This window comes from Eremomyces bilateralis (genome assembly GCF_010015585.1).
Source record: "Eremomyces bilateralis CBS 781.70 unplaced genomic scaffold P152scaffold_4, whole genome shotgun sequence".
Lineage (NCBI taxonomy): Eukaryota > Fungi > Ascomycota > Dothideomycetes > Eremomycetales > Eremomycetaceae > Eremomyces > Eremomyces bilateralis.
The window spans coordinates 890,524-913,875 of NW_022985070.1; the positions used below are offsets into that span (position 1 = coordinate 890,524).

Sequence of the window (23,352 nt, forward strand, 5' to 3'; positions counted from 1 at the left end):
TTATTAGGCCTTCGATTACCACTAATTTCTGTGCCAAAAGACCTCATTTTGGTAAAGTTATTGATTGTCCAAGTAAGTGGTGGGTGTAGAGATATTAGCTGAGACTGGGGTCTGTGCGCAGACTCTTGGCTTAGTACTTTACCTATTCTAGTTTTACCATGATGGCCCAGGGCTGACAGCTCACTTCATCATTCACTCAACCACAGCACCACTCCATCAATTCTCCGTTTGCTGATATCATCTTGTTTACTCTCGACTCCTCGCTTCCACTTCCACTTCCACTTTCAACTTCATCTTTTTTCTTTGCAGTATATAATCTCATGTCTCCAACAAACACCTGTATCCGAACAATCCAGCTTACCGTTTTCCACTATCGCACTCAGCTCGACTTCCTCCATGTCGGAATCCACTCTCAAACTGCGGCGTAAACGGCGGGTGAAAAGCCATCTCCAGGCCAAAATGGAGGCTCTCACGGAAAGCTTGGATGCTTATCTCCTCCATTCCGGACACGTCGGCGATGACATCGACTTCTCAATTGACGAGTGGGTTGCCATGAAACGTTTCCTCGACCCACATGAGAGTACCGATTACCTCTATGATACCCTCGATTGGCCCAGCGAACAGTACACACGCGCCGAATTCCATTCCATCACTCGAAAAATGGATCTTGACGAGTATTTCGAGTTGGCAACGTGTCTCAGCGAAGATGAGATGAACGCATTCGCCGACTACAGTCCGCTCGATCATGGCGTGCGCAACGATGAACCCGATGATTCGGCCCTTGATTGGATCACCTACAGCACCCGATATTCTAACGCAGACACGTCCGACGAAAAAATGGCAAAAGCCTTGATTAGCAGACTGTACGAGTTCCACCAACCAAAGGATATGGGCATAAGGCAATTTGAACGAATCGTGCGTAAGCTACCGCGAGACGATGTTAAGGAACTCATGGCAGCCATGACAGAAGATCCATCGGCTTCTCCGTACATTTGTCGGCAAGAGGTGGAGAAGGTAATTCGTGAAGAGCTCAAAGGACAGCAAGGCAATGCTTGGACACAGATGCAGCGGGAGTTTGATCGCGCCTTCAACATCCTGGGCAAGGTTAAAGACTGCACAGCTACTATGGTCAAAATGCGTTTGATTCCATCCTCTCCTTCTGCTGACCCACCCCATGCGAACGCCCCCAGTGTACCTCCGGTCAACAAGAACCATGTCATCTCCAAATCCGAACCTCAAATCCACACTGATGATGACTCGGGAATTGGTACTGAGGAGAGCTCAGAAGGCGAGAGTTCGGATGCAACCAGCTCAGAGTCAAACAGTTCAGACTCGGGTTCAGACACCAGCTCAGAGCAAAGTTCGTCAAAGTCGATTGATTCAGTCCCTGATAGCCCTACTCGTGCTGCCCCATCCCGAAAGCGTGTCCTCAAACAGCCTTTACCACCACCCGAACCACTTCCGAAAGAAGGGAAGAAGCGAATGCGCGGGTCTATATCAGATACACCCCCCGGGGTCGATGGAGGTCCACAGTCGGAGATGAAGGAGGCAAAGAAAGTTAAAGCCACCGACACAGCCAACGCATTAGTCGCAACTACGACAACTATTCTTACGAAACGCAACAAGAAGTCTCAGAACGTATATCTGACTAGCAAGTACTTCAGCCAGCCCTCGGTTGACGCGGATACACTTTCGCCGCAGCGACCAAAGAGTAGAAAGAAAGCTGGAAGCAAGCGAAAAAGCTCTGTTAGACTCCAATCCCCCCCAAATGGGCCCAGCAGCGACAATGCAATCTCGAATACTACGGATAACACCGAGAACCCCAACATGTTCTCAAGACTCTCCCCCGCACCCAATGTTAAGGCGGCTACACCTACCCGTCATCGCCCTGAGATATCAATCGCTACCGCTGGCCCCAAGAAAACCTTCAGTGCTCTGTCCATCTCACGGGGAAACCCACGAGCATCTGCGGAGAACGAACCAGACGACAGCATGATCAAACCGGTCAAGCGTGAGATGATTGAGGCTAACCCTCTTCCTTCCACACCTAAATTTCCGACTCAACCAACGAAATCAGCCCATCCGCAGACAGAAAAACGCGTGTCGGAGCAACCGAAAGCAAGAAAGGCCCGTCATTCGGATACTAGTACGCTTGCAAAGGACTACCGCGATCCCTCGCTGTTTTCCTTGCCGCCCCAGAGCCCATCCAAGTCACACCAAACCTCGTTCTCCTTCATTGATCCGAGTCGGCCGAAGCCGCCCATCTTCGACCCTTGGTCGAGTTTTCAGCGGCCGATGAAGCATTGAACTTGAACAGTATCACTGCTGAGGCTACTGGGACAATAGAAACCACGGGGATGGAGGATGATGGTTCAACATCATGTACGCTCACCATCGTGTCTCTACCTCCGCAAGAGCGGGAGGACCAAAACTACACTGCTACAAAGCGGAAAGTAGTCAAAGTATCTGAAAAGGTCTCCCCATACTTTTCTCCATCGACCCCTCCAGTCGCTCCAAAAAATGGCAAAGAAACTGCTAGCGTGCCATCAACCCTTCCTTTCCCTCCCCTATCTTCTAACGGGCTTGGTCTCATTCAAGAGACCCTCGCACATCATCCATTCCAACTTCTCGTGGCGGTTACCCTCCTTAATAAAACCCGTGGCTCTGTCGCTATACCGGTTTTCCACGCATTGATGAACCAATTCCCTGATCCGGAGCAACTGTCACACGCGAGTGTCGAAGAGGTGGAATCCATGATCGGAACTCTAGGCCTGCAACGAGTGCGAGCAAAAGGATTGGTGTCAATGGCGAAGCTCTGGCTAGAGAATCCACCAACGAAGGGTGTACGATACGGAAAGCGAGGATATCCTGTTGCAGCAAAGTCGTTCGACAGCCTCAGTAAAGGCCCTAGGCGTACACCACTGGTACGAGACGGAGAAGTCATAGACGATGAAGTAGTGGGCGGCCGGATCAACTGCGCCTGGGAAATCGCCCATCTCCCATGCGTCGGTGCCTATGCCCTGGACAGCTGGCGGATCTTTTGCCGAGACGAACTACGCGGCGTCGCAACCGGCTACAACGGCGAAGGACAAGTCGATGACGGCGATGTCACGGTGCCGTTTGAGCCCGAGTGGATGCGCGTCCAGCCCACAGACAAGGAACTCCGGGCGTTCGTGCGCTGGATGTGGCTCAAGGAAGGGTGGATCTGGAATCCAGAAACGGGAGAGCGGGAGGTGGCGGGGCAGGAATTGTTGGAGAGGGCGGAGCGGGGGGAGTTCGTGCTGCAGGCAGGGATTGCGAAGGATGTGGTGGATTCGTGGAGGATCGGCCATGGGGATGTTTAAGGCGTTATGTGCGTATGGACGGTATCGATACCCCTTCCTTTCCGTTATCGGAGGGTTCTCTTTTTTTTTCTTATGGACGGTTAACAGCAGAGTAACAGGGTACGTACCAGTGTCTCAAGGTCTGCCCTACGAAGGTGGGAGTTGTTCGCTCATCCGCGGGGATGAGGTAGCATATGGCATCGTATGATAGATCCCAATGAATGGAATTACGCAGTTTGTTGCGATTGTGAAACATTTTTATGAAGCTACAGTTCATCACCGCGAGTGGTCACAAACCCAAGTGGGATAGATGGCACCAGAGACCCGAGATTGTATTCATTTGAGAGGGATCTTCCCCCTCTCATTGCTCCCTAACGCGAAGGGCCAGGTCGGCGCCCCCTTCCTCCCTCCCCCTTGTCCATCCGATCCCCCTCCAACTCCGCCGTCCCCGCCACCACACCCCCAGAGACTCGCGCCAACCCTAGCGCCACCCCAGCCACCCCCGCCAGGCCCTCCTCCCTCGCGGCCGCAACTCGAACCAGCTTCATCCACCATCGCAGCAAAGCGGAAAACAGGCAGCGCCCACTGGTACTTAGCGCCCTCGGCGGCGACCACGTTGGTATACGTCTGGCGCAGGTCGGCCATCTCCCCCTCCACCACGACTCGGCTCGCCCTGACCGCGTCTCCTTTCTATTTGAGGAGGGTACACTTATGTCTTAGAAGGCATCACTAAGCCCTACTTACAGAAATTGTTACTGTTCATTTCGAATTATTAAATTGATGATTGTTTTAGTAGATGCAATGGAGGGATGGATGGATTTGATAATTTGCGTGGATGAAATGGATAGGTGGTCGGTTGGATTAAGTGAAAAGCAAACGGAATGACTTTCACTTCAATCTCAACTCTCCAATCTTAACCCTTAGCTCTTCCTACAGTTTGGCCATCATCTGAAACCATCAAGGAGATTCGACGGTCAACCCTCCTTAGTATCGTTCTGCTGCTTCATTTGGAGGCAGAAATTGATATCTATAGTCTTGATCCTGATCGAAGCACAATTACCCCAAGGGCGTCGACAGACCAGAACTTTTAATCATTACCTGCCTTCGCTTTCTCCTTTTTAGTATGCTGGAGGTGTGCGTCGAAGGCGATGGGCAACCGATTTCTTTCACTCCGGATGTCTGATCATCACTTCAATCCTAACATCAATCGTAACCCCTCAGCTCTTCCTAATGTTTGGCCATCATCGAACTGAAATCATCAAGGAGATTCGGCCATCAACCTCCTCAGTATCGTTCTGCTGTTCCTCTACACACTGCTCCTTCTGCCTGCCGACTTTCCACAATGAACACCACTGTTCTTGCCAATTATGATTCGGGAATACACATAAACATGATACACATAAACATATCTACCGGTCCCATGTTCAATCCCTCTCTCTCCAAGTCTCTTGATATCAGCATGCATCCCACAATGCACTTCATTGGAATATCCTCTACTATTTGTATCACTGAACATTCATGCTCTCAAATCGTAGCTGTCCCCCTGTCAAAGCCAATGCCATGGATCCCGATTCATTCGTCTTTCGTCTGCGCATGTACGCCATCCACACCCTCCAGCTTTACTTTTCGGTAATGATGGGAGTGGCGACAACCGAGACCACCATGTTAATTACCAATTGCGCGCTATTCGCTCTTGCTTGCGGTGGAATTGCGACGTCCTGTACCATGATGTTCCATTTCTGGGATTACATGTTCCCAATGTCCGACTATGGGCGGCGGCATGTGATGATGGGGAGAGCTATGGGAGTGATCTTCACGACTTCCATCGTCTTCCAGGAGACCTTGCTGTCTCTCCAGAACGCAGAATTCATCACCCCCCTCTTCCCGTAAGTGGTCGCATACTGGAGACAGGTGTCCCCAGGGCTGACACCGCCATGAAGGGACCTCAGGGCAGGGTCGATATACCAGGCGGCTCGCGATTCCGGTGCTGCCATCGCCTCGATGCTTTCGGCAGGTTCGACGGTTGAAACCAGCGCTATGGCCGCGATATACGATTCAAGTATTAACGAATTCGACGCCGGCACCACTCAGACATAGCGTCCGGTCTAAGGAAGTCTTCCTCCAGATGAGAGATGATGCCACAGCTGGGCCTGGGGCGCTATTCAAGGGATCAATATTTTATGGCTGAAAGGTCGAGAGGTCGCAGAGGTTTCGTGGGATGGACGCTAGAATTCTACATGCCTTGTCCATACCCGTCACCAATACGAGTGCATAAAATTCGAGATGTGATCATCCCAGCCTCCTTCGTACTCTACAATGTATAGAGTCCATAGTCTGTACATAGCTCATGGTTTTGAGTTCATGTTCTATGAGTTATCACCGAGAGTGGTCACATAGTCAAGTGGGATAGATGTCGCCAGGGACCTGAGATTATATTCCTGTGTGATGTGAGAAGGATCTCTCCCCCCTCACTTACAGAAATTGTTATTGCTCATTTTTAATTTGTTAAATTGGTGGATTTGATGATTTGCGTGGATGAAATAGTTTGATGGTTTTTTGTGTGAAGTTGAAAAATGAAAAAAGGACACGAACATCAGTCGGAAAGAGAGGTATTGTCGACAAAGGGAATTTGTTTTTCATACCTACCTTAGTTCTATGTCGTTGCTGTCATGTACCTGGCTCTACTAGTCAACCCCCTTTCTGTCCCAGGCACAGAAAACACTGAACAATAGCGTTGGGTTGAAAGCTAACCTTTTCTTACCCGGATGAGGGACGCTGGAGCAGGGCCGGGGACACAATTCAAAGACGTAATATTCACTATATCCGTTACCTAGATGAAGGGACACTGGAACAGGGCTGGGGAAACGATTCAGAGGCTCAATATTTCGTAGTTTCCAAATCGACAGATCGAGGAGGATCTATAGGAAGAATACTATAATTCTATAAGCATAATGTCTCCCCATACCCGCTACCTAGATGAAGGATACTGGAGCGGGGCCGGGGACACGATCCAAGGGACTGTAGTGATGATTGCATCACCAACGTGTCCGCAAGCCGTGACAGCACCTTGTGAATCCCTTCTACCATTCTCTCACTTGACCCTGGTGGTTCTATTCGCATGCATGAGATTAAACGCATCTAATCCACGTACGGGATCAGTCGCTCTGCAGTGAAGTCACTGGTGTCTCCACCATTTGGAATCTCGATCATAAGTTCCCGATCCAGTCCCACTTGCTCGCCATACGGGGAGATACATCTCGTGCTTCCCCGCCATGCATTGATTTAATCGGATTCGTAATGCCTCAATGCTCCATCGGGAACCGATTTCAATGTGTCGGGAGTCTGCAAGGGTGTTTCAGGGGAACCCCTGGACTATCTCACGATGATTGTGGAAGCACGTCGTCCCAAGAAAGTTCGTAGCCGAATACGGTTCGCCGGAGCAGCTCATCCTACAAAATTTGTCAGTTGAGCTAATCACACAGCAATCACATATCACTACACGCTGGTGGGAAAGGAGACTTTGCAACTCAGCTGTACTCACACCTCGATCCTCCTCGAACATAACCTTCTCTTCCACCCACTCCCCTACTTTAGTAACCTTCAACCCACCCTGCTTTGCGAGCTCGAAGAACGCCAAATCTTTCTGCAGCAGCCACGGTCGATACGGACTGAAAAATACTAGCGCCCTGGCGCCCTCGCCGCGCCGAAGCGTCGATTGGACCGTTTTGAGCAGCGCGTGATGCTCCGAATGGTTGAAGAGGAGGTCTGCCAACAGAACCATATCGAACGCGCGGTCATTCACGTCCCCCGTTGCTTGAGGAATATGTGCAAGTAGCGAGCTTGGATCAGCACCCCAGAGGAAACCCTCCGCATGCAATGTCCCAGGGAGACCCGACTCCGACAGTGTTTTCACGTTTAACGCGAGGTTCTCCACAAGGTCGGCGTCCGGGTAGTCGGTGACAATGACGGCCTTCGCCCCGAGCTTTGCACAGACGAGACTCGGCAGACCCGCACCAGCACCAAGCTCCAACACTGCTTTGCCTGGCAGAAATGTAGCTAGGTGTTCTTCTAGATATCTCGATACTCGACGGGCGCCCTGCCAAAGGTGATGTCCCTAAGGCACGTCAATACCATGTACGTCCAGCTAGAAATCAACCTTACCCAGAGAGCATTAAATCCGACCATGCGCAGCTCCAGTTTTGTTCCATTCATCATTTGATACGAAGCCTTTGTCGGTTGTTTCTCTTCGGGGAAAAACCCTTCCGGCTCCTGGAACATATGGGAGGCACCTAGCTCATCTCCGTCGTCTTCGTGGTTCGACATTGTCCGGTTTCGACTTCATGGATGCCGACAGCGACTTGGATACCTCTCGATTGACAGAACAAAGACTTGATGTTCAAAAAAACGTGCTAGTCCCATTGCGGCTAGCCCTGTTTCGCCACCACTCGACCACGACTTCAGACTTCATATTGGGATCTATCCTCTTGTACAGCATAAATTCTCCTACGGTACGGCTAAAGGCACACAATTTATTAGGAGTTCAGCGACATCATATCTTCCAGTCGGATGCAGTGGACGAGGAGTACGGAAATGGACCCCATGGTTACTTTTCAAACCAATCGACTTGCAAACTAGAGGATAAGCTTTCCAATGAAAAATCATCATCCATCGCATGACAGCAGTCACTTTCATACCTCCTAGGATACGGGTTAGGCGAACGGATGCATGATGCATCTATGCTTGAGCCATGGAGAACATGATGCAGCCAACCCAAAGTCGTCTAGGTAGGCGGGATGGTGGGCCGGCTTGCCGACCTGATATCGCGGTCATCTCATGTCTTCCTCGTCAAAAAGGAATACGGAAGGGTTCGATTGAACTCACTGAAAGAGCAGTATGGTACTCCGTAATAGTCGTGGAAATGTAGTCGCATTGGATGGATCGATGCACTCCCGGTGGTTGGATTCATTGCCGCCATCATAACCATCCGTGGAAACTGGAATGTAAACGACTAAACGTGGACAAAATATATTAATGCGGCAATTTCATGACCAGTCCCGCACCCGGGGTCCCCGGAAGGTAATAGAAGCTTCGTTCCTTCACCCCACGCATATGATCGCTTGGGATGGAATAGGGCATCAGCTTCGCCAATTAAGCTGACAGGTCGCGATCGACAACCTCCGTCTCAGAATGGCGAGAACCGTCCCTGCATGCATATCACATTATAACCGGGAGTCTGGTCAATGGATTTGTTGCGCGTGGTTTAACATGTAGATAGTAGCAACAGTCAAGTCGAGCACCCGTCCATCATACTACTGTACCCAAACCGAAGCATGTATCCCGAACCTGCGCAATTTGCCTAGGCGGAAGCATGTCCGTGGAGTCCAAGTGTACCCTCGTCGGACTCGATCAAATGCTGTATATCTGACTCTCGACCTCCTTCCCCGCGACCTAGCGTAGCTGGGAATGCGGACTAGGCGCACTGGGAGCAAGCCGGCCGCGTAGAACGAAGCTAAAAGTACATTTAGCATCCTTTGCGAGTGGAGAGTAAACGACATGAATAATATGACAGTGATCCTGGAAAAGAAACTTGCTCACAGGCAGGGGTTGTCGCGATGTGGGAAATAGTTGCTGGACGAATCACGGATGAGACAGTTGGATTGGAAATGATCAGTGAGGGATTGATGATTCGTTGATGAAAATGTCTGGCAAAAATGTTTCAGTTCAAGCAGGAATGGAAATCTCGATTGGGTTAGTGGTCATGTGACATTTACGCCTGAGGACGCAAGGCAAACAGCGACGTTCTTTCATTCCCCCCACCAAGCACCCTTCATTTGATGTTTCACTGGAATCGGATTTCTCTGGATTTCAGATACAACAGAGACAGATAGTACTGTGCCTGTCACCACGATTGATCCTCCATTATTGCCCATTCCCATCGCTGCCGGTCATGCCGCATGCCCACCAAAGGTTCCATTACCAGAGAATGTAAGCCATTTTCTGCTCCTTTCTACCCCGATGATCCCCTTCACGTCACCCTCTTCCCTTCAACTCCAAGTTTATATCTCGCCACCGACTGTATCTGGAGCCCACAGTTGATTGAACCTTGAATTCTGGACTTTTATTTGATTTTATATCCAGTTTACTACTGGTGAATGTTGCCAAGTGCATGGCTGGAAGGTTTTATGCGCTCATACTTTCTCACTTTGCTGTTCCGTTTTCGCTGTCTCACATGCTCTCTCACTCTCCTCTACCCATCACCGAATCCAAACCACCTTGTTGTCCAACATTATTTTACATCCGAGTATTCGGGTCGGAAGAAAAGTAATTAACCGTTCTGTTCCTTTTACTTCCGTTCCTGTGTTCCCGCGCGGCTAACTGCAGCCGTGTGCAACGCTGATTCCCATACGTTGACTCGTTGGACTCCTTAATACCACTGTTATTTTGCGCAAGTTTATTGTCATGTCTTTTGGTTTCACTACAAGCACTGAGCAATGAAGTTCCCCCCCAGCCAATACATACATGGATATTTGCTCACGACATGGCAGTTCTTTCGTACAGCCTGCGGCTGCATTGGACGTCGAAGTCCACCTGGCCAAGACACCTGGTCACCCTGGTACAACCATCGCCGTATAATGCCGGAAGTTATCATTGATGGTGGCATCCGCAAGAAAGTGGCCTGTGGCCCTTGCATCCGCGGGCACCGTTCTTCGAAATGTAACCATAGAGATCGATTAATGGTCGAAGTTCGGAAGCCCGGAAGGCCTCTAACCTCCTCATGCCCGCATACTGAACCCGGTTGTGATTGTGTGCAATATAAATACACCTATACCATCCCGAAAAGTATGTGCCAAGCATGAGATTTGCCATTTTGTACCATTACTAACTAGATGTATCAGACAGCGACTGTCATTGTAATGGAGTTCCAATTGCAATTCCCAACACCGTTGGGAATTCGACAGAGGCATCGGGCCGTGCCCAAAAACGATTGAGGAAATCTAGCATCACAGGTTCAACGCTTGAACGAGGACTCGTGGCCGACCCGCAACTATTGCAACAGATATCGGTCGATCGCATTTTAAGCTCTTCAGATTCATCGAGGACTGTTTCCACTACATCTAGTACTGACAGCATACCCCGCCCAACACCCACGACGGACCAGAATGCTGGGACTTCTCAATCCAAACCGGAGCCAATCCGCTTCGGCTTTATGGGCATTGGGGCGCCAATGGGCCAGTTCCACAATAGGCAAGATCCGATTGGGTGGGATGCACCTTATCCAGATTACTACAATCATGAACAATCGGCTCCTAATCGGCAACATCGAGTACCACCGCGAAGAGCCAACAACCTGAACCTCCCATGGGCTGATGAGCATTCTATGCAGAATATGGAGCCAGCATCAAGAGCAGAGGACCATCGTCATCTGTTGTCAGTCCATGGAATTCCACCCCCCGACCACACAATTCACGAGCATTCTCAACAACCTTTGCTCCAGAACAATTTCATGCCAATGATGCCTGCTGGCGCACAAGATCGGTTCATGCCTCAGTACGACAATTCCATAGATATGGGAATGGTGAATCCACCCCCCGAACCTTTCAGCAATGGGTATCCCCGGATGTCCAACGCTACTGGGGTTCCATTGCCAGTTGATGGTGTTTCATCGCCGGTGCAGTATCCAGTGACACAGGCAGCGGCGCCGTTCGTCAATGATGGGCATAACTGTAGTTGTGGAAACGGATGCGAGTGTATTGGATGCCCTTCTCACCCTATGAACTCGACCACCATGGAATACGTTCGTTATCATACTGGGTTTATGCGGGACCAGGGGGGAGCGTCGAATTTTCCACATCAGCAGGCTCCTCCATTCGACTTCACCAACTATGAACGGTTCGTTGCAGATCCTCATTCTACAACAGGACCTCTGTCCCCCACAACTGAGGGGCATGCGATCATGGGCCCGCCGTCGGCTCCAACTTCGCATTCCTACTCCCAATGGCAGACCCCCTTCACGCCAACCCTTGAACTGGAAAACTTCCATCTTCAGTCTCCATTTGTCGATCAGACTCCCATTAGTCCTCATGCAACCGAGTCCACCATTGCTAGGAACTTGTCTCCGGAGCTTGCCGTTCTTCCCAGATCGACTCATCCAAAACCCCAAATTCACCACGCATCTTTCACACAACCAGATCCATCCTTTACTCAATCCTTCCAATCGGCACACAATAGCATTGGTCCACCAGTCCAACAAGACGATGCAACCCGCTCTTCGACAGCGACTATACCCCGTCCGACATCCAACCCCGCCGATGAAGAACCCGACTTCATCTCGACCAGCACTCTATCCCCATCCGACTTTATAGTCGCAGAGTACCCTATGCCATGCTGTGGTGATGCGCCCGGCATGTGCCAGTGTGGAGATCGCTGCGGCTGCCCTGGGTGTCTGACGCATAATGAGAAAGCTAGAAACCGAGCCGAAGGGACGCTTGATGTCGAGAGCTTGGAAAGAGCCGTGGCGTCCGGAAGCTGTTGCGGAGGAAGAGAACCTGAACCAGCGCTGGATACGAATGGGGGCGTCCGCGGTCTGAAAGTTGAAGGAGTTGGTACTCCCTTTAGTACGCAGCACGAGAATGGTGTGAAATTCGAGAAGGCGGACGAGGTTCGTCGTGGGTGTTGCTGTTGAGCGATTGCCGATCCGGAAATGCAACAAGGTTGCGTGATCTTTCTTTTCTCGGCCTTTCTCATGCCATTTTTTTCTAAGGGGCGCATCTAACGGCATGGTTTACGATATTATGACAGGGGTGGCATTTAGAAGGATATCAAAGATGGTAGGACACGGATATTGTAGCTTCGATTGCTTGTCTGCACGCGATATGGAGTTCGATTGATGGTATTATTTATACCCAATTGGTATTTTCGTCGCTCATCGCAAAGTGCGTCATACGGTGGGCTTGTCGATGCTTACGAAAATACTTCGTATGAATCCAGAATATGAACCATAGCTCATTCGCCCCTTTACGTAGTATAAGCTTGCTCTAAACCAGCGTATGAATCACGGCTGTTCGTTGATTGGTTCATGCTTGCTGTCTTCGTCAGCTGGGCACATCGTTGGTACCTACCAAGGGGAGACCATCGCTGTAACCATTAGCCTATTGTTAGTTTGGTCCATCTATAAAGCACTGGAGATACCTGTCTGTGTATAGGGAAGTGAACATTCCAAGCACCGGGATCGTACATGATTCGACAGGATCTGAATACCCGTTCACAGGATCGACGCCGATCCTGCCACGACAGACGAGCCATGGGATCATAACGGAATTCCAAGTGCATAGAAGGAATCTGTAAGGGATAATATTTCTTAGTGAAAATATCAAGGATGATATTGTTGAATCGGGATCTCTCCCCCCAAATTGAATAATTCCAAATCCCAGTGCCGGTTAAGATCGGATGGATTGGCCTTTGGCAATAAATGGTCGGACTGGCACGTCTCCTCAGTGGATTCAGTGGCCATCAGTGTTCTTGTCACTAGAGACCGATCTACTTTCTTTCAAGGCTCTATAATTCTGACGCTTCATCCGCCCACAAATAACCTCAAAGTTTACCCAGTCTATCCCTATGCAAAAATGCTTGCCGAGCGACTTAGTCCCACACAAAGCCCACGCAACGGAACTTCCTTTGTATCAAGTCTCTCTATTCCTCCTTACGGATCATCCCAACACCTTTGGCCTACGAATCATCAGTGCCAATCACACCGACATCATGTGCGGAATTATTAGATTTCCGAACTACTGTCAAGATGGTTCTGAGACCCAGCTAGCAGCGAGTACTCTCTTGGCGAGCTCCAGAAGTACCTCCCGATCGGAAAAGTCATCTACTCCTTCGTGACCGATGAGACCTAAGTCCGACTCAGTCAGTTATGCTGGAGCCAGGATCAGGAACTGTTCAACTTTCTTGACTTCGACACTAGGTTGAAGGGATATGTGCCGGGTGGCGAGGAATTCGCCAAAGCTTTTGGTTGGGTGCTTTCAGTTAATGCGATGGTGTTCAAGGCAATAACTAAATGATTTCTCTGAATATGCTTACACTATCCGCGGAGAGCTTGCTGTATTATCCATAGTCTGCACGTTGGTCTTTGTGAGGAATTTCAGAAATTGATGGCCCTGGCGCATACCTCCGGGGCGGTCAAAACTTCAAACGCTACCGTATTTATTAGAATTTGCCAAAAGATAAAAAAGATGGATTGCCAGTTCGTACTTCATTAATTAGGTCCGATGAGCCAATACAATGCTCCGTTTACGTAGGTTGGGAGGTAGTGTCTAAGACGAAATGCGTCCCAATTAATGCGCAGCAATGCCGATACTCGCCGATAGCCATATATTTTCTGAGTTAAATCTCCTCACCCAATTAATGTGCAGTGCTGCTGCTACTAGCCGACAACTACATGATTTCTGTCTTAAATCTCCTCTCCATCAGCATGCAGCTCGTCGTAGATCTCAGCGACGAGCTCGCTGTCCTCAGTAAGATCACGCCTGGCTGGTCTCTGAGCACTTTGGGCCATTTGTATCGGGACACAACCTCCGAATGGACCAGCCCTAGCTGGATTTTCACATCGTACCATGCAGACGTTCTCTTGGCCTGCAACTGTACCAGTACAGGTCTGGTCAGCCGGAATCGCGGCGGTGAGAGGCTGTTAACATCTATCAGCTAATCGTCATGCATCGGCAATAATTTACCTACAAAATCCGTAGTCTCGCCCTGACGATTCCTGCCCCTCTCGCCTGGGACGTTTTCAGTGACCTCGATCGGAGTCCACTGGGTCCCAGTTCCATCGGCAGAGATCATACAATTATACGGCCCCGCACCATCACCATTGACTTGGTGGACGGTCATCTGGACGGAGCCACCTAGAGACAGTAAGTATCTGGTAATATTGGCGTAGTCGGTATTAAATTTACCTGGGGTGATCTGTGGTAGGGTATCGCCATTCTGTTCCATTACAGTCTGGACACCAGTTTCGATCTCATTGTTCCCAGCCCCAAGGGTCTCTCCACACGTGTCAGCCGCGTCGCCCCTAAAACGAGTGGAATCCTGCTGGAACGGCCTGCGGCGAGTGCCATCCCGCGGTGTGGTGGGATCAACTAGAAATGTGAGTGATGCACAAGGTAGACACTTGGAATACGTACTGCCAATGGCGGACCCAGCGCCTCCGGCATCACCAGTCGCCTCAGTGATAGCACCGTGACTAGCAACGAGTCTGACGGCCAGCAGGACGAGAACAATGGACTTGTACATCATGAATCCTGAACCTGCAGGAAAAGTCAAATATAAGATGAAAGTAGAAATAAAAGTTGTTGTACAAGAATAGAAAAGAACGAAAATGCTAGAGTTGACTGGTTACCAGTGATATTGGACATAATTCAACTTTATACTTGCGCCGAGGACTGGTGATAGACTGCGCACGCATAAGCTTGTTCCAGCCATGTTACAACAACAAAACATTTCGGCCCTCGCAAGGGCAAAACGCTTCACGAACTAGTACATCCGAGGTTCGTCAAAAGCGCAACTAACATTTCACCATGATTGTCTGAACTTCGAGTGTGCGGGAAGATAAAACACTGTTCTTGTGTTTCTTATTGGGGTCGAAATGCGAGCATCAAGTGTGGAGAAAAATCGAAGCTCAGGGGTTCCGACAGGGGTAAACACCTGACATTCTGACAATGCAAAATCCATCCCGGGCCATCTCAAACGACCATCACGCTTGAAGTCGAAACCATCAAACTAACCTACTTGCTTTATCTTGATGTTTTACTTCGGCCGGGCCGGTCGGAACAAATCTCAGATCTGCATACATTATCTACCGCGGTGAAACCTTCAGCCGGAGTGTATCAGGAATTTGTCCAAACGCTTTTCCCAAACCCTTCTGATACTTGCCTACAAATCGTGGATTCCAATTCACCTGCCATTCACTTAAGCATACCATTAGGCTTATATTCGTGACTAGAATTAAAACTGTAAATGTTAGTCTTGGCTGATAGCACTGACAGATCAGCTTTGTAGCCCTCAGGGCCTCGAAAGCTTTTGCCCATTCCATATTTTAAAATTCAATTCTTCTAGCTCAGCAGGGTCGGGAGCGTACGTCAAGGTAACTGCGCCATCAACTTCATCCTCCCCAAATGGTCGGCACTATTATCATGTCCACCCGTTTATGCCAACCCTACCCACCCCCGTCAGCCATCCCCAGCGTTGCTAATAGCTTCCTGGCCACGTTCTCGCCAGCTAGATAGGCACCTGCAACGGTACCGACGGCAATAATTGGTGCCGTGTGTTCCCCGGCAAGCCACACACCTCGTCTCGCCATGACCTCCGCCCCGCCATCCTCCTCACCGTCGTGAGGATCGTCTTCTGTACGGAGCTCACCTCGTAGAAGAAGCAGCTTTTCCTCTCCCTTGAATAGCTCGACGGGGAAGTTCGTGTAACTGCCGTAACCACTGAGCGGGTCTGCGGTCCAGAGCGTGGCAAGCGTGGCGAGCGGTTGGCAGGACGGGCTGGAGGGGTCGTAGTTGGGGAGTTTGGAGATGTACGGGCGAAGGAACTCGAACAGTCTGGAGTCGACCTGGTCAGATGATGCGTCACGCTCCGTGGTCGGATAGTTGGAGCGGAGCAGATGTGCGATATAGCGCGAACACGGTCCGTGGATGTAGAAGAGAAGAGTTGGGTGTGAGCAATGATTTGGAAGGTTGGCAAGGTTAATTGCTTCTTGTGACCATTTCCCGGGGTTCGTATCGCGAGCATAGGATGGGGAGGTCCATGATAGGATTGTAGGGAGTTCAGGTGCAGTATCAGTCATTGGCCGTGTTAGTAGTTCTGTTCTAGTCACTGATGAAGTAGATGCTGAAGACGTCGGTGTATCGGAAGATGAGCCTTCGCCCTCGCCCGTTGAGGTCCTACAGCACGGTGGTCCGTTCCAAAATGCTTCCGGGAACGTGATATAAATCTAAAATTTCTCGTAAGTATCGGGATAGTTATGGATTTTCAATATATCTACCTTGTCTAGGCATCCATACCCCAAGGAATCGATGGCCTGCTCCAACTTCTTCGGGAGAGCAGGTGAGAAACAACGCTTGTTATGTTTCAGCCATCCGAGGGGGCACGTTACGATAACATCGTCAAACTCTTCCTCTTCTTGGTCCGCAGTCAAGACGATGACTTGGTCGCTCTCGTCGTTTCTTGGTGTGTAAATTCGAACAACATCTTTTCCAAATAGAATGATGCCGTTATCGTTCGCAGGTTTTGCGATCTCTTGAAGAACGTCCTCATATGTTCCAGCCACAAAAAGATTATCCCCGTCGAGGTTTTCTTCCATCCAGAAGTATCTTAGGCTTTGGCAACTGATGGGCTCCCCAATAATATTGCCCCAGCTTGTTGCGAGTCCAGTGACAATGGCAGTCTTTGCTTTAACAGCCGCTTCGTCATAGCCTTCATGACGGAACTGTTCTAGACTCCTGAGCGTTATCCAGTCCATCAAGCTCATATCGAGTGGAATCAAAATGCCTTGACTTGAATTTTGTCTTGAATATTTGGACGCAGCGTCCAGGGTCTCTGACAAGAAGTTCCAATAGTACTCAACGTCTTCTTTAGACATCCTTTTTCCGTCCGGTTGCCAAATGGCTTGCTCTTCGCCGACATCATAAACCGCCGTACTCGTTTTGCTGATGAGCTGCATGATCGGATTGTCTTTTATCCCGTGGATCCAGTTCGGGCCAAGGTCGACTGTATGCCCCCTAAGAGATGCTTGCGCCAGTCGGCCTCCAATGCGATTCCGGGCTTCATAAATGGTGACATCGACTCCAGAAGCCAATAGCACATCAGCACAACGTAATCCAGAAACTCCGGCGCCTACGATCAACACCCTTGGTTTCCGGGCTGGATCCCTTGCGTGGCCTGTTAGGCGTTGCCGTTCATTGATGGATTGCGCTGAACCGGCATAATTCCGACTGGATAAAAGGTCCTGGTGCAATTTGTCCATTTTTCTTGATGTCCGCAAAAATTCGATCGAGGGTTGGCAATATATATAATAGGACTCGAGATGAGTAGGACTAAGGATATGACTTCGAGCAAGAAACTCAAAAGAACAGTCATCCCGTCACAGAAATGACTCTACGATTGAAGGCTGCGTATTCCATCCTGCGGGGTGGATTTAACATCGCTGACTAGAAATGGAAAATAGAATGTCTTGATTCGGGTGCTCAACGATAGGAAAGAAGTTCCCAGCGAAATGAATGTGAAAATAGCATCTATGGTGGTACGGTCTATTGATTGGTACAGGATGGTATTTTCAAGGAGATCCGGACTGGAAACGGAAATTGGAATGAGGCAACTTGAACAATCCATTACTGATGGGATTGTGGATTGCAGTTGGTTGGTGAAGACCACCGGCCGGAAGAACTGAAGCCACCTGATAGTGGGTTTCCGTGTGTAACTACCTGAAGTCCTGAACCCTTAAATTCGCCCCGAAACGTCGATCTAGACCGCTCTGTTGGCCTGGCGTGTAAACAAACCCTTGTGAGTCTGCATATCACCAAGGAAAGAAACAATTGATATGATATTGCCTACACCGTAGTAAAATCCAGCCATGTCCAGAGATAGATACAGCCTGCAGTTTTGAGTCCACGCAATCGTTCCTATTGCATCATTACCTTAACAATCAGTCTGAGTGCAAGTGGATATCGGGCCATGAGGATTTACCAAGGTTCTAAAATGACTGGGATACATTAAGTATTAAGGTACGTTTCTTCATAATGCGTTTCTCAGTTACACCAATCCGCTCACCAGCCACCAGTGAGTCCAACTTTCACCTTTGAGCATACGATTCAACAAAGGATGTGCGCATTCAAACACCCAAGACACCAAGGGGGGACAGTGAGCGGATCAAGATTATCCCTGACGCTGTCCTGGGCATTGACGGGCCTTGTCTCCTCCTGAGAGTGTCTTGCACTCATCCCTCGACATATCAGTGAATGGTTCCTCGCAGGAGAGCAGATGCAATTGAACAACGTCGCCTAGTATCACCTACAAAACCGCTTGTCTGGCATCTAGGACTTCTTTGATTCTTGGTTTAGCATTGATGCCGTTGCGCCATATGCATCGCCGGTGAGATACCAGGCTAGTCGGTGGCACGCTCGAATTGTCCAGGTGGGGAGGTAATAGAGCAGCATGAGGACGGCGAGGATGAATCCGAGAAACAGGGTGTAGAAAGCAACCCTCTCCAATGGTTCCATGACATAGAGGCCGAATGTCACCTCGAATCGGTAGTGCAGTAGGTACACCTTGTCGCTTGTCCGTTCCAATAGCGTTAGAAGCCTGGACTGTGACTTGGCCGGCGGCGGTGGAAACGAAGGTGGACTGGTAAACGACAGCGGCCGGCTCGGTTTCAAGAACTTGGCTGAGCAGGTCAGCTGAGCGAAGCTGTCGGCATTACCGAACGATTCTATAACGACCGATGGCTTTTCGGTAGGATCTGAAGGCGAATCAACCTTGATGGTACCGAGGTTCGAGGAGCCTTTCCACGGAGAGGGCTTCTCTGAAACTTCGGGGGTGGGCGCAGCGAGAGTCAACCGTTCCTGCACCTGCTTCATGAATGAGCTCGAACGAGGGAGCTGCCCGAACTGAAACCAGACGAGATGTTCCACGTTTCAATATGTCAGAGGTGAACGTTCCGCTCTATTCGCATCAAGGGAGGTGTATACGCCAAATGTAGAGCTGTAGGGTGCGCAGGGATGTTGCTGAGAATATCTGGAGCTTAGGTTGGTATGGCTGAGGTAGTATAATAGCGACGATCAAATGAGGAAATGGAACAAGTAATATGATTGAAATGCGAGCTGAATGAGATTGAGGGTGCGCGTGTAAAAGAACGTAGCTGATGTCCATGTAAATGTATTTTAGAGAGGATGAGAAGAGGAACACCGCGGAAATGAGAGTATTATCGAACAACGTAACCGGAAGCCGTTTCCATCGAGGTTTGATAGTTCCTGCGTCATAGCTGATGGCTAGGGGAGCCGTGACTTTGTCTCCACAAACACGAAGAAGGGAAGGCAGCGGCCAGAGAGAACCATCTGATGTCCTGACCTTGGGTTCTTGACCCATGAATGGTTGGAATGATGCAATGCACAACATATGTGCGATTTGCCTATCCTTGTGATGGCCACGATATGCACAACATCGTGTCAGTGCTAACTGATGCAAAATAAATTTCTTGAATCTGATGACATCCAAGCGGATCCCAGTTAGTAATTAGTTAGCGCGGTGTCCAGACAGTCTTTCAATCGCTGCTCCTTTTGAATAGTCCTGGGACGCTTCGTTGTATGCTTGGTTGCCGCAATCCGCTTGATTGGATTATGGACATCGCCAATTGGTTGGACCTAACTAATCTTCTTCGAGAAACTGATCATAGCCACGAAGGTCGGGATTTGTAAGCTTTGGGTGCAGGAGAAGAGGCTCCAACGGATTAGTTGAGGATTAGTAGTTGTCCTGTGACTGTTTTCGCTTACCACTTGAGGCTCCAGGTGTGTGTTTTGGTTCTCAGTTCTGACGAAGCTGTCTCGTGCATGGAACTCCCACAGCACGGCCACCATGAGACACAGACAAAACGGGATTCTGCTGCGGCATGCATTGACGAGCGATGCGACGTGTATGGGGGATGTACTTGTTTCTCGCGCCTCCCTTCACTGGTCTTACTGGGATTCTAGCGTGCTGGACTACCGATGGCCAGACCAGAATAGAGATGATTCCAATAGGACTAAGAGCGAAATGGACCTGGCTTTCCCATTGCGGTTGTGCTCAGGGTTTGAAGAGAGGAGTGAAGGACGAGAGTCACCCCCGTCTCGAGCCTACGGAAGTAGGGCTATGAGTAGGACTATCATGGAAGATCTGGTGTAATTATGTGGTGCTGTGGTGGTGCAGGTCTGGTGCTGGTGCAGGTGGTGGTGTGGTGGAGCAAATAAGGAGTCAAGGCCACAAGGCTGAAAATTACCAATACAGGAATAGCTCGCTGTATCCGAGATGCCCACTGTCCCACAACTCTATTAGCGAATTTATCTCCACGCACCTTCGACCTTTCCAATTCTTCAACCTTCACATCAACCAAAGGTCATCAAAGGAAGCTCATCAGCTCCATCGAACCGTCACCATGCCTGTGGTAAGTGATTGACATTATTACCTCCATATCATTGCCCATCATGGGATGATCACACCGACCTCGTTGGCCTTCGTGCCTCGAATTGGGTGTGACCGTGGGAGAGTCCCTGCACGATGCTTCGAAATTTGGATTTTGAAGCGATTGAAGTGCTGACTCCTGGATTTGAAATAGACCAAGACGGTTAAGAACAGCGCGTACTACTCGTGAGTCTCCAAGGTTTCCTTCATCGACGTTTGCGGAACTGATTATCATCAGGCGGTACCAAGTCAAGTACAAGCGCCGCCGACAGGGCAAGACCGATTACTACGCCCGCAAGCGACTCGTCACCCAGGCGAAGAACAAGTACAATGCTCCTAAGTACCGACTGGTCGTCCGCTTCACCAACCGCGACATCATCTGCCAAATCGTCTCCAGCGAACTCGATGGCGACAAGGTGTTCATGGCCGCGTACTCCCACGAGCTGAAGCGCTACGGAATCGAGCACGGCCTCACTAACTGGGCTGCCGCCTACTCGACCGGATTGTTGCTCGCTCGCCGTACGCTCAAGAAGCTCGGTCTGGATGAGGACTTCGCCGGTGTCGAAGAGGCTGATGGCGAGTACACTCTCACCGAGGCCGCCGAAGGCGAAGATGGCGAGTCCCGCCGTCCGTTCAAGTGCTTCCTCGACGTCGGTCTTGCACGAACCTCCACTGGTGCCCGTATCTTCGGCGCCATGAAGGGTGCGTCCGACGGTGGACTCTACATTCCCCACTCCGAGAACCGCTTCCCAGGCTTCGACATCGAGGCCAAGGAGCTCGATGCCGAGACCCTCCGCAAGTACATCTTCGGTGGCCACATCGCGGAGTACATGGAGACGCTCGCCGACGACGACGAGGAGCGCTACAAGTCGCAGTTCCAGAAGTACATCGACGATGACGTCGAGGCGGATGGATTGGAGGATATGTACACGGATGCGCACAAGGAGATCCGTGAGGATCCGAACCGGAAGGACGACGAGGAGGGAGAGAAGAAGTCTAAGGACTTCTGGAAGGCCGAGAGCAAGAAGTACAAGGACAAGAGGCTGACCCACGCGCAACGCAAGGAGCGCGTCAAGGCCAAGATCGAGTCGATCAGGAACGCTTAGGCGGTCAACTCTTGGTTCTCTGGTGGATGCATGATGGGAGTTGCAATGACGTTCAGCTAGTCATGGCGTGGAAAAGGCCGGCATCGATATCCTTTCAAAAGAGCTGTGGCTCATGTGGTACATCAGACTACTGCGCAATTCAGACACTTTGTCCAACCACATTTCATCGGCGTAACATGCGTGGCATCGGGGGTTTAATGACAGGCTTATAACGAATTCACCGTACCAACATAACGGACGAACTGTGACTTGATTCATCCACGATCGTCCACTGAATGTAGGAGTAAGCTACGAAAGTCAAAATCATTATATGAATTGATTCCTGTTGCCCCAAACGATGCTTATGCTTAGTCTACGAAGTTATCCGATTACTGGGGCCTAGGTACATGGTATGATTTAACCTCCCGGAAAACCAGTCAACGCCAAGGTGAGACTACGAATGGAAGCGAGCTAACTTAATAACGGCATTGTTCACAGTCCGTGCGTGAGCTGGAGGCTTTGTCAGATTCTAGACTGCATGTCCGACGCACTACTAATGTGTGGATGCTATAGGATATGGGCATCGCTAATAATTCTTAGATAGAAATAAACCTAAGGATCATGTGTCGAGTCAATCGGACGGCCTTTCAGAGATTCTCCGAGGACTTCGGGGCAGCTATAACGAGGCTCGGCTCCTATCTCGTAATAAGGCCGCGGATCTTTGATGGCAGGACGAGTTCGGCGGTGGTACGACATGGCGGAGGCGGGCTGGGGGCGATAGTCGGTCACTTGAGCGGCACAAAGTCGTTAATATAAATTCTCATTGATTTGAGGCTTAATAATACTTACCTGTGTCAGCACCGAACCTATCCAAATTCACGATAGAACTCTAGGATTGTGGGATTTACGGCTGCGATGGGTCAGACAACCCGTCCAACCAATCTTGAGCCAGACCACCAACTCCACTAGCCACTTCATCACGCTAAGAACTACAAGCCTCCCAACGCTACCGCATCACGATATACTGCATACACCCTCACAGGCCTCACTCCACCCTCCCTCCCTCACCCACCTCTTTAACCTCTCTCCGCTGCCAGAAACAGTCTCCCAGAAACAATCTCCGATATTCAATCCATTCCATCTTGTTCGATTCATTCATGTAGTCCTCACCACCCCTCCCCTTTTCTCGTCGCATATCATATGCTTGTCCTGATGATGCGATGGAAAGCATCCATGGCTTGGACATAAGCTGGCTCCACCGCACTGCTTCCAACAAAGGTACGTCGGTCATTTGGGATTTCCACCATCTTACGAGAGATACCTGCATTATTACTCGTTGATCTCCATTGGAATATCGGTAAAGTTCAGACGCTGACCCAGCAAAGATCACCCCAGACCGTCCTCCCCTCCCGCCTCGCCTGATCGGCTTTCAAGGTCCCAAAGTGCCAATGGCCGTTACTCCGCCAGTCATATATCGCAATCACCGTCGCATATCGTTAAGTCGACCGAGAAACCGAGCGCGACAGTGATGACAAGCCAGAAACCTCATTCCGGATCGGATGAGAATATCTCCATCGCACCTTCCTCGGCGCAAACCCCGCCACAACAGCCACACGTTCAGCCACCATCCAAGAATCCCCTTCGGCGTCCAGCTCTCCTCTCGCGTGCTTCGCCCGATAAACAACGTGAAGCCACCGTTTCCGGCGTCGATATGTCGGGCCCGCCTTCGAAAA

At 50.1% G+C, this 23,352-nt stretch overlaps 9 protein-coding genes across 9 annotated transcripts; 4 read left to right on the plus strand and 5 right to left on the minus strand.

Annotated features, from left to right (window-relative positions):
- The first annotated feature begins 42 nt into the window (after nt 1–42).
- Nucleotides 43–2,414, plus strand: P152DRAFT_242643 (uncharacterized protein). Its single transcript, XM_033674635.1, has 2 exons — nt 43–72; nt 384–2,414. The coding sequence occupies exon 2, from the start codon at nt 397–399 to the stop codon at nt 2,305–2,307; it is 1,911 nt and encodes a 636-aa protein (XP_033536651.1). The 5' UTR covers nt 43–72; nt 384–396; the 3' UTR covers nt 2,308–2,414.
- Nucleotides 2,415–2,492: 78 nt separating this feature from the next.
- Nucleotides 2,493–3,272, plus strand: P152DRAFT_371802 (putative 5-Methylcytosine G/T mismatch-specific DNA glycosylase; the record flags this gene model as incomplete). Its single annotated transcript, XM_033675530.1, has 1 exon — nt 2,493–3,272. A coding segment is annotated over one exon (780 nt), but the record flags the coding sequence as incomplete, so codon positions are not given.
- Nucleotides 3,273–3,659: 387 nt separating this feature from the next.
- Nucleotides 3,660–3,968, minus strand: P152DRAFT_447291 (uncharacterized protein; the record flags this gene model as incomplete). Its single annotated transcript, XM_033677984.1, has 1 exon — nt 3,660–3,968. One exon carries the CDS (start codon nt 3,966–3,968, stop codon nt 3,660–3,662), a length of 309 nt encoding a protein of 102 aa, XP_033536653.1.
- A 2,732-nt stretch (nt 3,969–6,700) lies between these two features.
- P152DRAFT_391790 (uncharacterized protein) lies at nt 6,701–7,601 on the minus strand (the record flags this gene model as incomplete). The annotated part of the gene is made up of 3 exons (XM_033676116.1): nt 6,701–6,772; nt 6,865–7,437; nt 7,485–7,601. 3 exons carry the CDS (start codon nt 7,599–7,601, stop codon nt 6,701–6,703), a joined length of 762 nt encoding a protein of 253 aa, XP_033536654.1.
- Nucleotides 7,602–9,580: 1,979 nt separating this feature from the next.
- Nucleotides 9,581–12,505, plus strand: P152DRAFT_456068 (uncharacterized protein). Its single transcript, XM_033678918.1, has 2 exons — nt 9,581–10,163; nt 10,220–12,505. Exons 1-2 carry the CDS (start codon nt 9,956–9,958, stop codon nt 12,004–12,006), a joined length of 1,995 nt encoding a protein of 664 aa, XP_033536655.1. The 5' UTR covers nt 9,581–9,955; the 3' UTR covers nt 12,007–12,505.
- A 1,271-nt stretch (nt 12,506–13,776) lies between these two features.
- Nucleotides 13,777–14,804, minus strand: P152DRAFT_505931 (uncharacterized protein; the record flags this gene model as incomplete). The annotated part of the gene is made up of 5 exons (XM_033682458.1): nt 13,777–14,010; nt 14,061–14,227; nt 14,279–14,461; nt 14,507–14,606; nt 14,784–14,804. 5 exons carry the CDS (start codon nt 14,802–14,804, stop codon nt 13,777–13,779), a joined length of 705 nt encoding a protein of 234 aa, XP_033536656.1.
- A 282-nt stretch (nt 14,805–15,086) lies between these two features.
- On the minus strand, nt 15,087–17,674 carry P152DRAFT_431233 (FAD/NAD(P)-binding domain-containing protein). Its single transcript, XM_033677416.1, has 2 exons — nt 16,369–17,674; nt 15,087–16,317 (listed from the first exon to the last, which is right to left on the minus strand). The coding sequence occupies exons 1-2, from the start codon at nt 17,347–17,349 to the stop codon at nt 15,538–15,540; spliced, it is 1,761 nt and encodes a 586-aa protein (XP_033536657.1). The 5' UTR covers nt 17,350–17,674; the 3' UTR covers nt 15,087–15,537.
- A 741-nt stretch (nt 17,675–18,415) lies between these two features.
- Nucleotides 18,416–18,958, minus strand: P152DRAFT_471675 (uncharacterized protein; the record flags this gene model as incomplete). Its single annotated transcript, XM_033681084.1, has 1 exon — nt 18,416–18,958. The coding sequence occupies one exon, from the start codon at nt 18,956–18,958 to the stop codon at nt 18,416–18,418; it is 543 nt and encodes a 180-aa protein (XP_033536658.1).
- A 1,476-nt stretch (nt 18,959–20,434) lies between these two features.
- On the plus strand, nt 20,435–21,774 carry P152DRAFT_456070 (uncharacterized protein). The gene is made up of 3 exons (XM_033678919.1): nt 20,435–20,517; nt 20,689–20,720; nt 20,773–21,774. Exons 1-3 carry the CDS (start codon nt 20,509–20,511, stop codon nt 21,638–21,640), a joined length of 909 nt encoding a protein of 302 aa, XP_033536659.1. The 5' UTR covers nt 20,435–20,508; the 3' UTR covers nt 21,641–21,774.
- Nucleotides 21,775–23,352: the final 1,578 nt, after the last annotated feature.

Excerpts from the sequence above, each read along its gene's own strand:
- P152DRAFT_242643 (XM_033674635.1), top strand. The coding sequence starts at position 397 with ATGTCGGAATCCACTCTCAAACTGCGGCGTAAACGGCGGGTGAAAAGC.
- P152DRAFT_456068 (XM_033678918.1), top strand. The coding sequence starts at position 9,956 with ATGCCGGAAGTTATCATTGATGGTGGCATCCGCAAGAAAGTGGCCTGT. Across the intron at positions 10,164-10,219 it reads CACCTATACCATCCCGAAAA|ACAGCGACTGTCATTGTAAT; the intron begins GTATGTGCCAAG and ends TAGATGTATCAG.
- P152DRAFT_431233 (XM_033677416.1), bottom strand. The coding sequence starts at position 17,349 with ATGGACAAATTGCACCAGGACCTTTTATCCAGTCGGAATTATGCCGGT. Across the intron at positions 16,318-16,368 it reads GGTATGGATGCCTAGACAAG|ATTTATATCACGTTCCCGGA; the intron begins GTAGATATATTG and ends GAGAAATTTTAG.
- P152DRAFT_456070 (XM_033678919.1), top strand. Across the intron at positions 20,721-20,772 it reads AAGAACAGCGCGTACTACTC|GCGGTACCAAGTCAAGTACA; the intron begins GTGAGTCTCCAA and ends GATTATCATCAG.